This window comes from Canis lupus, chromosome 10 (assembly GCF_011100685.1).
Source record: "Canis lupus familiaris isolate Mischka breed German Shepherd chromosome 10, alternate assembly UU_Cfam_GSD_1.0, whole genome shotgun sequence".
NCBI classification, from domain to species: Eukaryota; Metazoa; Chordata; class Mammalia; order Carnivora; family Canidae; genus Canis; species Canis lupus.
Genome location: NC_049231.1, coordinates 32,799,518 through 32,813,526, shown reverse-complemented (window position 1 = coordinate 32,813,526; position 14,009 = coordinate 32,799,518). Strand labels below are relative to the sequence as shown.

At 35.9% G+C, this 14,009-nt stretch overlaps 1 protein-coding gene across 4 annotated transcripts in view; it reads right to left on the bottom strand.

The window, feature by feature from the left end:
- CRY1 (cryptochrome circadian regulator 1) overlaps window positions 1-14,009 on the bottom strand; it is a 111,934-nt gene that overhangs the window by 33,566 nt on the left and 64,359 nt on the right. For all 4 annotated transcript variants that reach the window (XR_005365672.1, XM_038550774.1, XM_038550775.1 and 1 more), the window contains exon 2: window positions 12,819-12,927. Coding sequence is in view for 3 of the 4 variants with exons in the window: in XM_038550774.1 (XP_038406702.1) it covers window positions 12,819-12,927 (109 nt within the window). In the remaining variant the exon portion in view is untranslated. The remainder of the gene's footprint in view (window positions 1-12,818; window positions 12,928-14,009) is intronic.

Sequence of the window (14,009 nt, the reverse complement as noted above, 5' to 3'; positions counted from 1 at the left end):
GATTGAGTCCCACATCAGGCTCCCTGTGTGGAGCCTGCTTCTCCCTCTGCCTAATAAATAAATAAAATTTTTAAAAATTTCTAAAAAAAAAAAAAGATTTTAGTTGAGAGAGAGAGAACGAGACAGAGTAAGCACACACATAGGCAGAGTGGCAGGCAGGGGGGAGAGGAAGAAGTAGGCTCCAGGCTGAGCAGGGAGCCCAATGTGGGGCTCGATCCCAGGACACTAGGATCATGACCTGAGCCAAAGGCAGATGCTTAACCAATGGAGCCACCCAGGCGCCCCTATAAGTTCAATTTCTTTAAGAGATATAGGGCTATTTGTGCTTGCTTCAGCAGCACATATACTAAAATAGGGCTATTCATTTTTTTCTGAAACTTTTACAACTCCTACTTTCAAGAAATTTTTCATCTTAGTCATATAATTTATTGGCATTATGTTTTAACATCTTTTAGTATCCTTTTGAAATTTAGAGAATCTCTATTGATATCCCCCTTTTTATTCCTGATAAAAGTAATTTTCTCCTTTTTCACCCTGATCAATATTGTTAGTAGTTTATCAATTTAATCTTTTCGAAGACCTAGCTTTTGGCTTTGCTGACTGAATCAATCAGGGTTCATTCAGTCAGGAAAAGAAACATCAGCAGTTTGAACACAGAAAATTTAATATAAAGGATTATTAGCAAGTAAAAGGTGGTCAACAATGACAAAGAGTAAAAAGAATGAGTTAAGGGTACACTATCCAATATGGTATATAGTCACTAGCCATAGAAGTGGCTTCTGAGCAGTTGAAATGTAGGTAGCTGGAACAGAGATGTGCTGTAAGCATATAATATATGCTGGATTTCAAAGATTTCATATGAAAAAAACTTAAAATAGCTTACAATTTGAATAATCATCTTATATTGAAAGGAAAATATTTTGATATCCTGGGTTAAATATATTTTTTAAGTAAAATATATTCTTAACCTTAACTTTGTCTGTTTCTTTTTACTTTTTTTAATGTGGCGATTAGAAAATTTACAATTGCTTATGTGGCTTCTGTTGTCTACGGTGTCCAAAATTAGCAATTGCAGAATGCAGCTACTAAGAAATTAAGAAAAGAACCCTCCACTGATATTCACACCTCAATGCCTGGGTTTTGCTGCCACAATAACACAAAACCTTCCCTGGAGAGAAAGAACTTGCCAAAGGGCTAGGCAGACCTGGTTCATAGGAATAGCACCTTGGGTGGCTGAAAAACTTCCTACAGGGTATAGGTGAGCTGGAGTTGGTCTGTGTAAGTGGCCTGGGGGCAGGGAAATTTGCCAGAGGATGTGGTTAGGCAGGGGCTTGTCCAAAAGGGAAGCTGAAATAAATACTACTGGGTCTCCCACATGCTCAACTGCTGGCTAATGTCCCAAGAAAAAAGCATAGGGCTACCAATAAGGAAAGCCACTTTTCTCCTATTATGACTTTGCAGAGAACTACCAACATCTGTTGACATAACCTAGCATCAAGCCAGCTGACAAAGGAGAAATATTAACAGCATCCAGCTTCACTATCACAAAGCAGGACCTAGAAGGATAGATTAGAACTGAGAGACAATAAACTGAGTATTGCAATTTATTTTCTTTATTGTTTGCCTGCTTTGTTTCATTGATTTCCATTCCTCTGTTTATTATTCCCTTTCTTCTACTTACTATACTTTAGGCTTGATTTATTCTTTTTTTCTATTTTTAAGGTGGACTTAGTTCTTTGATTTTTTTTCTAATAGAGTGCTAAAAGCTATTAATTGTCCTCAAAGCACTGCTGTAGCTGAATCCCATAAATGTTTGTTTTTTAATAGCAAGTTAAAGTTTAATATTTTAAAAACATTTCTTACTATTTATTTCATTCTATTAAAGTCAAATAATATATTCTATAAAAGATGCCAGTTTTTAAAAAATTATTGATATGTTTTGTGGCTGAACATATGGTCTTAGTATTTCATATGCACTAAAAAAAAAAGTGTAGTTTTGGGGCATAGTGTTCTGCAAATATTAGTACACCAACGTGGTTGATAGCATTATTCATATTATCCATATCTTCATTAATTTTTTTATATTCTATCAGTAACAGAGTTTACCAGTTTGAGATTAACATATTTTATACTGTTAGTTGGTACATATATACATTTATAATGGTTATATCTTCTTGATGTAAGATTGCTCTTAATTTCTCATATATATATATTTTAAGATTTTATTTATTTATTCATGAGAGATGCAGAGAGAGGCAGAGACATAGGTAGTCAGAGAAGCAGGCTCCTCGAGGGAGCCTGACGCATGACACAATCCCCATACCAGGGATCAAGCCCTGAGCCAAAGGCAGACGCTCAACAACTGAGCCACGCAGGCATCCCGATAATTTTGTCTTGAATTCGGCTTCCTTATGCTTACTGTTTACATCTTTTTCATTTCAAACTGTTAATTATTTTTTATCTGAGTAGAGTTAATACAAAATGCTACACTGGTTTCAGACCTACAACATACTGATTCAAATTCTCTATATGTTATACTATCCTTACCACAAATGTAGCTACCATCTGTGATTAAAAAACACTATTACTATTACAATATCATGGACTACATTCCCTATGCTGTGCCTTTTATTCCTGTGACTTATTCATTCTACAGCTAGAAACCTGCATCTGTTTTTCATATTCTTATTTATATTTTTTAAAGATGTATTGATTTGAGAGAGAGAGAGAAAGCATGAGTAGGAGGAAGGGCAAAGGGAGAGGATGAGAGAATCCTTAAGCAGATTCCCCGCTGAGTAAGGAGCCCAACACAGGGCTCCATCCCAGGACCCTGAGATCATGACCTGAGTTGGGAGCTTAACTGACTAAGAGCTGGGAGCTTAACTGACTTAGCCCCCCAGGTGTCCCTCTTCATATTTTGAAAATGTCTCTTCTAATCAGTATACATTTGGGTTCTTGCTTATTCTTTATCCAGTCTGACAACTTGTGCCTTTTAAATGGTGAGCTTAAAGTAGACCATTTACACTGAATAAAATTGATATAGCTGAGCTTAAATTTATCCATCTGCTTTCATTTGAATGAGTCAAGTATTTTTAGTATTCCATTTTAAACTCTATTAACTTTTTTCAAATAGCTCTTTATGCTATTTTAGATCACTGTGCATTCTTATCACTGTCTACCTTCAAATCATATATTACTATTGAATAATATAAGAACTTATAGATACTTGTATTTCTTTTGCTTCCATCTTGTGTGGTCCTTTTATAAATTTTACTTTTGTATGTTATAAGCCTTTAATATCGGTATTATCTCCTAGAATTCACTGCTATTAGTTGGTTTTAACCTGTTAATAGTCTTTTAAAGAAAATAGGATAAATAACATAACTAAAAATAACAAAAAGGTTGGTCTTTTATATTTACCCACATATTTAGTGCTCTTTCATCTTTCTTGCAGATCCTGTCTTTCATCTAGAATAACTTCCTTTCACCTAGCAGAGCTTCCTTTAGTATTTTGTATAGTATAAATCTGTGGAAATGAATTGTTCTGTTTTTGTCTACCTGAAAATGCCTTCATCTTACTTTTTTAAATCAATCTTTCTATCATCTATCTATCTATCTATCTATCTATCTATCTATCTATCTAATCTATCCCTACAACACCAGATAGCTATCTATTTATGCCTACAGCACCAGGTAGGTAGGTAGCTAGCTAGCTAGCTAGCTATGCCTACAGCACCAGGTAGGTATTCCCAGGCAGACTCCTATCCAAGTACTAATTGCTTAGCTTCTAAGATCAGACAAGATCAGGCACATTCATAATGGTACGTAGACTACCTTCTTCCTTTTTTAAAAAATTAATTATTTATTCATTTTGGGGGAGGGCAGAGGGAAAGAAAATTTCAAGCAGACTCCCCCCTGAGCTCAGAGCATGACACAGGGCTTCTCAAAACCCTGACATCATGACCTGTGCCAGTATCAAGAGCTGGATGCTTAACTGACTGAGCCACCCAGGCACCACTACTTTTTTTCTTTTTTTCTTTTTTTTAATGATAGGCACGCAGTGAGAGAGAGAGAGAGAGAGAGAGAGAGAGAGAGAGAGAGGCAGAGACGCAGGCAGAGGGAGAAGCAGGCTCCATGCACCGGGAGCCCGACGTGGGATTCGATCCCGGGTCTCCAGGATCGCGCCCTGGGCCAAAGGCAGGTGCCAAACAAACCGCTGCGCCACCCAGGGATCCCTACTTTTTTTTTTTTTAATGAATATTTCCGCTAAGTTAACAAAATTGTTTGTAGTTCTTTTTTTCTAAAAGATTTATTTATTTTTAGAAAGAGTACTCAAGTGAAGGGAGGGGCAAAGGGAGAGAATTTTTCTTTTTCTTTTTTCTTTTTTTTTTTATTTTTTTTGAGAATTTTTCAAGCAGACTACCCACTGAGTAAGGAGCTGATGCAGGGCTCAATCTCACAACCCACGAGATCATGACCTGAGATGAAACCAAGAGTTGGATGCTCAACCAAATGAGTCTCCCAGGCATCCCTTTTGTAGTTCTTTAAAGATGTCATTCAAGTACCATCTGGACTCAACTGTTTCCGATACAAACAAACAACACTAACATTCTTATTGTGGCTCCCTGAATATGTCTTTTCTCCTCTGGCTGCTTATAGAATTTTCTAATTTTGGTTTTCAGTTAATTGACTTTGATGTGGCAATATGTGGTTTTCTTTACATTTATGCTGTTTGGGGTTTTGTTGCGCATCTTGACTTGACACTGTCAAGTGTCAACTTTTATCAATTTTAGAAAATTCTTGGGGCACCTGGTTGACTCAGTCGGTTGAGCATCTGCCTTCAGTTCAGGTCATAATTCCAGGTCCTGGGATGGAGCCCTGCATCAGGCTCCCTGCTGAGCAGGGAGCCTGCTTCTCCCCTCCTCCTCACATGTGTGCTCTCTGTCTCAAATAAATAAATAAAATATTTGAAAAAAAATTTAGAAAATTCTTAATCATTGTATCTTCCAACATTTTTTTTCTGTCCCACTCTCTTTCCCCTCTTTTTTCCTAGGTCTATAATTATACATATGTTAGGCCATTTACTATTGTTCCACAAGTGTCAGATTCCACATGTGACCATGAAAAGCTTGGTAGATTTTGACTGGTTTCTTTTTACTCTCAACTATAGTGGATTCCCTTCTTTTTCTGCTGTGTCCCCATGGATAGAGACATGAGTCTCTTTTCTATGAAAGGTTCATCTCTTTAAGGAATTTAGTTTAGGTTTCTCTGTGGCCTCAACTCCCTAGTAGGTTAAAAAAAACCAACCCATGATTTTGTGGCATATTCACTTTCTTCTCATTGTTGAGATATTAGCCTTAGCAACATATTTATGAATGTCTCTTCTGACGAGGAAAACAAAAGCAAATTAAACTATTGGAAAAAAATAAAGATAAAAAATAAACTATTGGGAATACACCAAAATAAAAAGCTCTGCACAATGAAGGAAATGAACAAAACAAAAAAGACAATCTACTGAATGGAAGACAATATTTGCAAATGATATATCCAAAATATATAAAGAGCTTATAAAACTCAACATCAAAATCCCCCTCAAAAATCTGATTTAAAATGGCCAAATGACTCTCAGTTTGTTTCCTATAGCTAAGAGTCTCTTATGGCATTAAGGAGGGCACTTAATGTCCTGAGCACTGGGTATTATATGCAACTGATGAATCAATCATTAAACTCTCTCTCTGAAATGAATAATATACTATACATTAATTAATTAAATTTAAATTTACAAAATGGTTAAAGGATCTGAATAAACATTTTTCAAAGAAAATATACACATGGCCAACAGATACAAAAAAAAAAAAGGATGCTCAATATAACTCATCATCAGGGAAATGCAAATCAAAACCACAAATAAGATATCATCTCACACCATTCAGGATGGCTAGTATTAAGACAAGAAATAACAAGTGTTGGCAAGACTGTGGTGAAAAAGAAACCTTGATGCAATGTTGGTGGGAATATGGACTAGTGCGACCACTGCAGAAAACAGTATAGAGGTTCCTCATAAAATTAAAAATAGAAATACCGTATGATCCAGTAATTCCACTACTGGGTATCTACCCAAAGAAAATGAAAACACTAATTCAAAAGATATATGTACCTCTATGTTTGCTGCAGCATGATTTATAACAGTCAAGATACAGAAGCAACCTAAGTATCTGCTGATAGATGGATGAATAAAGATGATGTTGCATGTGTGTCTATACATACACACACACACACACACAAACACACTAGAATATCAGTCACAAAAAAGAATGAAATCTTGCCATTTACAACAATACAAATGGACCTAGAGTATATTATTCTAAGTGAAATAAGTAAGACAGGGAAAGGCAAATATATGATTTCACTTATTTATGGAATCTAAAAAACAAAGCAATTAACAAACAAACCAAACAGACTCTTAAATACAGAGGACAAAGTGGTGGTTGCCAGATGGAAGGTGGGTAGGAAAAGGAACAAAATAGATAAAGGAGATTAACAGATACAAACTTCCAGTTATAAAATAAATAAGTCATGGAGATCAAAAGGTACAGCATAGAGAATATCATCAATAATATATAACACTGTATGGTGACAGACGATGACCACACTTACACTAATATATAGCACTAATATATAGAATTGTTAAGCTGATATGCTCTATACCTGAAACTAATATAACATTGAATGTCAAGGGCAGCCCCAGTGGTGCAGCGGTTTAGCGCCACCTGCAGCCCGGGGTGTGATCCTGGAGACCCAGGATCGAGTCCCACGTCAGGCTTCCTGCATGGAGCCTGCTTCTCCCTCTGCCTGTGTCTCTGCCTCTCTCTCTGTCGAATTAAAAAAAAAAAAAAAAAATTGAATGTCAGTTATACTTCAATAATAAAGAAAAAAAAAGAAAACATAAGTGAAATCATATCACTCCTACTCAAAAATTTCTACGGCATCCCATTTCACTCAGAGTAACAGCCAAACTTTTAAACATGGTCTATAAACAGAGTCCTGTGATCTGGCTCCTTGCAACCTCTTTGACCCTTTCTGTGCTTTTCACTCACTGCTTCTAGTCATGCTAGCCTTCTTGTTGTTCCTAAACAAGTCATAGCACACTTCCATATGAAGGCCTTTGTAACTCCTGTCCCCTTTGCCTACAACATTCTTTCCCCATGTTACAGTAATCTTAGCAGCTCAAAATGATCCTCACAAGTCTGTCAATTAACTAGATGGTGTGGTTCTGTTGATCTCACCTGGGCTCACAAATGAGCTTGCAATCAGCTGACAGCTTGGCAGAGCCTAAAGGATCTAAAATAATCTCTCTTCTACATCTCAGACGTTCGTGCTGGCTGTTGATTGGCCCTCTATCTCTACACAGTCTCCCATAATTTGATATTTTAGCCAATACTCTCTGCATGATACAAAAAGCATTCTAAAAGGGCAAAGGCAGACTTCAATGTTGCTTGAGGCTTAGGATTTGGAACTCAGTGTCGTCCTTGGCAGTTGGTCAAAATAAGTTATATGGCCACCCCATATTTAAACTTGACCTTTTGATGGAACAAGGTGCAAAATGTTGTGGATTCACAATATCACACTCCAGATATTTACATGGCTCAGTCTCTTCACATGTTTGCCATATAGATCATCTTAGAAGTTAAGCTTCCCATGATTCCATATAAAGTAATTACCCTTCCCTCACCTCAGCACTTAATATCCCACACTTTATTTTAGCACCTATTACTGCCTGACATTGCATATTTACTAGTTTATTATCTGCCTCCTTCCCACTATCATATAAGCTCTGCCAAGGTAGGAATGACTTCTCTTTGGTTCACGAGAATATCCATACCCCCTTGAACTCTGTCTTGTACATAATAGGCACTCAATCACTATCTGCTGAATTAATCTCTTATTCAAATAAGCATGTGCAGTGGTTCAACATTTATAAAACAATCAACGTGACAGATCACATCAATAAAAGAAAAGACAAGAACCATATGATCCTCTCAATAGATGCAAAGAGAGCATTTGACAAAATACAGCATCCATTCCTGATTAAAACTCTTCAAAGCGTAGGGATAAAGAGAATTTTTCTCAGTATCATAAAAACCTTTATGAAAAGCCCATAGTGAATATCATTCTCAATGGGGAAACACTGAGAGCCTTTCCCCTAAGATCAGGAACATGACAGGGATGTCCATTCTCACCACTGCTATTCAACATAGTACTAGAAGTCCTAACCGCAGCCATCAGACAACAGAAAGAAAAAGCATTCAAATTGGCAAAGAAGTCAAACTCTCCCTCTTTGCAGATGACATGATACTGTAAATAGGAAACCCAAAAGACTCCACCCCAAAATTGCTAGAACTCATACAGCAATTCAGCAATGTGGCAGGATACAAAATCAATGCCCAGAAACCAGTGGGATTTCTATACACTAACCATGAGACTGAAGAAAGAGAAATTAAGGAATCAATCCCATTCACAATTGCACCCCAAACCATAAGGTACCTAGGAATAAACCTAACCCAAAGAGGTAAAGGATCTATACTCTAAAAACTACAGAACACTTCTGAAAGAAATTGAGGAAGACAAAGAAATGGAAAAACATCCCACACTCATGGATTGGAAGAATAAATATTGTGAAAATGTCTATGCTACCCAAGGCGATTTACACATTCAATGCAATTCCTATTAAACTACCACAGACTTTCTTCAGAGTTGGAACAAATAATCTTAAATTTGTATGGAATCAGAAAGACCCCAAATAGCCAGAGGAATGTTGAAAAAGAAAACCAAAGCTGGGGACATCACAATGCCTGACTTCTGGCTGTATTACAAAGCTGTGATCATCAGTATGGTACTGGCACAAAAACAGATAGATCAATTGAACAGAATAGAGAACCCAAAAATGGACTCTCAACTTTATGGTCAACTCATCTTTGACAACACAGGAAAGAATATCCACTGGGAAAAAGACTCTTCAATAAATGGTGTTGGGAAAATTGGACAGTCACATACAGAAGAATGAAACTGGACCATTCTCTTACACCATACACAAAGATAAACTCAAAATGGCTGAAAGATCTAAATGTGAGACAAAAATCCATCAAAATACTAAAGAACACAGGCAACACCCTTTTTGAACTTGGCCACAGCAACTTCTTGCAAGACCCATCTTATGATGGGAAATAAAAGCAAAAATGAACTACTGGTACTTCATCAAGATAAAAAGCTTCTGCACAGCACAGGAAACAATCAACAAAGCTAAAAGACAACCTACAGAATGGGAGAAGATATTCGCAAATGACATATCAGATAAAGGGCTAGTATCCAAGATCTATAAAGAACTTATCAAACTCAACACCCAAGAAACAAACAATCCAGTCTTGAAATGGGCAGAAGACATGAACAGACATTTCTCCAAAGAAGACCTACACATAGCCAATAAGAACATGAAAAAATGCTCCACATCACTTGCCATCAGGGAAATAAAAATCAAAACCACAATGAGATACCACCTCAAACCAGTGAGAATGGCTAAAATGAACAAGACAGGAAACAACAAATGTTGGAGAGGATGTGGATAAAGGGGAACCCTCTTGCACTGTTGGTGGGAATGTTAAGTTGGTACAGTCACTCTGGAAAACAGTGCGTAAGTTTCTCAAGAAGTTAAAAATAGAGCTACCCTACGACCCAGCAACTGCACTACTGGGTACTTACCCCAAAGATGGATGTAGTGAAATGATGGGACATTTGCACCCCAATGTTTATAGCAGCAATGTCGACAATAGCCAAACTGTGGAAGGAGCCAAGATGTCCTTTGACAGATGAATGGATAATGAAGATGTGGTGTGTGTGTGTGTGTATATATATATATATAATGGAATATTACTCAGCCATCAGAAAGGACGAATATCTACCATTTGCTTCAATATGTAAGGAACTGGAGGGTATTATGCTGAGTGAGATGTCAATCGGAGAAAGAAAATCATCATATGGTTTCACTGATATGTGGAATATAAGAAATAGTGAAAGGGATTATAAAGGAAAGGAGGGAAAAACTGAGTGGCGAAAAAACAGAGGAAGACAAACCATGAGAAACTCCTAACTCTGGGAAACAAAGGGTTGCAAAAGGGGAGGAGAGTGGGGGGGGTGACTGGGTGATGGGCACTGAGAAGGGCACTTCATAGGATGAACCCTGGGTGTTATATGATGTTGGCAAATGGAATTTAAATTTTAAAAAATTAAAAAAAAAACAAATAAGCATGTGCTATAGAATAATAGAGCAAGAATCAAAAATAACTCAAAAAGCATAATATAAATTTTATGCATGTGAAATGTTAGTGGCTGTAGATGTACTTTGATTTATTCTGTGATTTTGAATAAAACTTTTGTTACAATTCAGTGAAATCATCCATAAAGACTTTAGTCCCTGTTTCTTGGATATAGTGAGAATGTTTTAATGTTTAAACTCTTCATTGAAGTTTCTGCCAGGGGTGCCCGGGTGGCTCAGTGGTTGAGCGTCTGCCTTTGACTCAGGATGTGATCCCAGGGGTTCTGGGATCGAGTCCTACACCGGGCTGCCCCCAGGGAGCCTGCTCTTCCCTCTGCCTGTCTCTCTCTCTCTCTCTCTCTCTGTCTCATGAATAAATAAAAATCTTTACAAAAAAAGTTTCTGCCAGGCCTAGAATGTACATGGTTTTGGCAGCTTACCTTTCTGGGACCAAATGTGGAAGATGTGGAAGATTTAATTGCATAATAATAATTTATGTAAATTTCATATGATTAATAGTGTATCCTACATTGGTATCTGCTAAGTTTATCATTTCTTCAGAACAGAAAAAAAAGTTTAAAAAAAAGCCCCATATAAGTTCAGAACTGGGAAAAATTCTAAGTTAGAAAACACACCAGAAAATACAACAGTTTATCAGACATATATATAAATACGTGTATATAAAAATGCTCTGACTCTATCCCTAAATCTACTCAATAAAAATAGAATAAGTGAATGCTCCAGAGAGGAGAAGATACATACTAAACATCACTACTGGAACGACTGTCATCTCAAACACCTAAAGCAGTTTCACCTCCCAAGTGGGAAACAGGATTAGTTATCTATTTCTTTTTAAAGACTTTATTTATTTATTCATGACAGACAGAGAGAGCAAGGCAGAGACATAGGCAAAGGGAGAACAGGCTCCACGCAAAGAGTCCAGTGTGGGACTCGATCCTGGGACCCCGGGATCATACCCTAAGCCAAAGGCAGACGCCCAACCGCTGAGCCACCCACGTGTCCCAGATTACTTACCTATTAGAAATTCTATTTTCTGTACTAAAATAATAAAACCAGAGACAATAATATAAATGAGTCAGCTGGTTACCAACAAAATAAGTATATTTTCCCTCAGAGAGGTGGTGGTGTGAGGGTACAGGGTGGGAAGGAGACCTGTTTTTTATTGTATATCCTTTCAGGCTCTTTTTAATTTATTATTTATTTTTTTAAAAAAACACATGCATGTAGCATCTCTAAACAAAAAGTAAAAATAAAAACATCGAAGCAATAAAAAAAAGGAATTAATTCCCTCTACAGCTCTATACATAGTATATAATCTGGAATGAAGTTTTCCTAAGTCATATTTTATATGATATGTAGCCCAAGGATAAATCAGAATAAAACAGTAAGCACTCCATGTGTCTGTGTGTATTTTTATGTAACAGTATTTTATGGCCCAAGTGGAAATCACTGCTTTTCTGCCAAACCAATAAAGACCAGGACAGCATCTAAATGCAAAAGGTAGTCTGATCCAATAATATGTTAATTTAGGTAAAAGAAACCTTAAAACAAAAATCACAAAAAACTTGCTGACTTAATTTTTTTAAAACAAGTAAATAAAAGTTTTGTGATATTTTTGTTTTTATCTTTTTTATCTTAATTCCAATATAGTTAATATACACTGTTATATTAGTTTCAGGGGTGCAATACAGCGATTCAACAATTCTATACACCACTCAGTGCTCATCACAAGAGCACTCCTTAATCCCCATCACTTAATTTATTTCACCCATCCCTTACCCCCCACCATCCCCTCTTCTCTGGTAACCATCAGTTTGTTCCCTATAGTTAAGAGTCTGTTTTCTTGATTTTTTTTTTCCTTTGCTTGCTTGTTTTGTTTCTTAAACTCCACATAGGAATGATGTCATATGGTATTTGTCTATGACTTATTTCGCTTAGCATTTGCTAAGCATGGCACATATGGTGTAAAATATGTGTGTCCTATCTTTGTTATTAGAAAGGGGGATGGTAACACACATAAATGCAGATTTATATATATTGATGGACCTACAGGTATTAGATAAATAGATACAGATACATGCACATATATAGTCTTATTTTTTTTTAATTTATTTTTTATTGGTGTTCAATTTACTAACATACAGAATAACCCCCAGTGCCCGTCACCCATTCACTCCCACCCCCTATAGTCTTATTAATGCAAAAAAAATTTCTAATGCATACATAAGAAATTGGTAGTAGTTGTTGCTTCTGGGAAGGGAACTAGCACTTTAAGGCAGAAGGAAGATTTAACTTTTCATTGTAAATCACTTTTTTCACTGTCTGATTCTGCCATGTGAAACTTTTATTAAATAAAAAGAATTTCCCAAAACTTAAATTACCTCAAATACTTTATATATCAAATATGTGAAAAAAAAAAAAAACAAAAACAAATATGTGTCTTCTCTGACAAAAGATTATTACTTTATGCAAAGATTTTTAAGATTACCTTAAAAAGCCTGGGAAACACATCTGCTGGCTGTCCACGAATCACAAACAGACGAGAGTTTAACTTTCGCAGATTGGCATCAAGGTCTTCAAGACATTGAAGCAAAAATCTACAGAGAAAAATATTAAAATTCTTAAACATGCATGTTTAGAAGATAAAGTATTACAAAAGCATATTATTCTAAAAATTGATATGCCAACCTCATAATTTTATTATCTCTTGTTATCTTATTTCTAACTGACCTATAAATTACTATTTTCAGAAATTATATTTATAATCTTTTAATTACAAGTTTCTCGGTGTTTTAATATAATCCCTAAATTAAATCACTAACTTCCATTTAAATAATAGTGAGTGAATGTTAGCAATATTAATTTGTAAACATAAAAATTATATAATTAAATGAAGTGATTTGTTTCATTGATGAAATGAACTCAGGTTCAAACAGAGAAGCCACTTTGAAAAATCTAGAACATTTTTTTCTACTGAAAAAAAAATGGAAACATCCTATTTAATCACTCCAAGCGAGTAATTTAAGAATTTGAGTATTAGGGGATATTGTAATCATCTAAGAGAGAGAAAACATAATGCCAATTTTCAAGTTTCTTATATAATTAAAAAAACTGATAATAAGTTGTTAAATTATGTGGCATTAACTCAGTTAATTCCAGGTTAATTAAAAAAGAAAAACTCCACGAGACAGATGGATCTTTCTCAATGAAATAAGTATCAACAAGATTTACACATGATAGATATGTTGGGAAATTCTGGGGCAGCACCAAAAGACTGCTTACTGTACATCTTTTATTGTGAAGAAATGGAGCAGTCTCTAAGGGCAAATCTGAAAAAGAGGTCACCCCTGGAAAATTCAACCTGTTTGCCTCATGTTAATTTCTCTAACATTTCATGTAGATTTTATTCCCCTCAGCTGGACATATCTTATTTCCTCTTTATTCTGCTTCTTTCATGTATCTGATCGCAAGGTTAAATATTTGTATGCCTTTTCCACAGGCCACATGGTCTCTGAGAATAGTGATTGTGTCTTACTTGTGAGTAGTAAATATGAATGAAAGGCATGTTTCAGAAATGTGTTGTTCAATACGGTAGCTACTAAGAACATATAGTCATTTAAATTTAATCAAAATTAACAGTTCAGTTTCTCAGTCACACTTGCCACACTTTAAGGCCTCT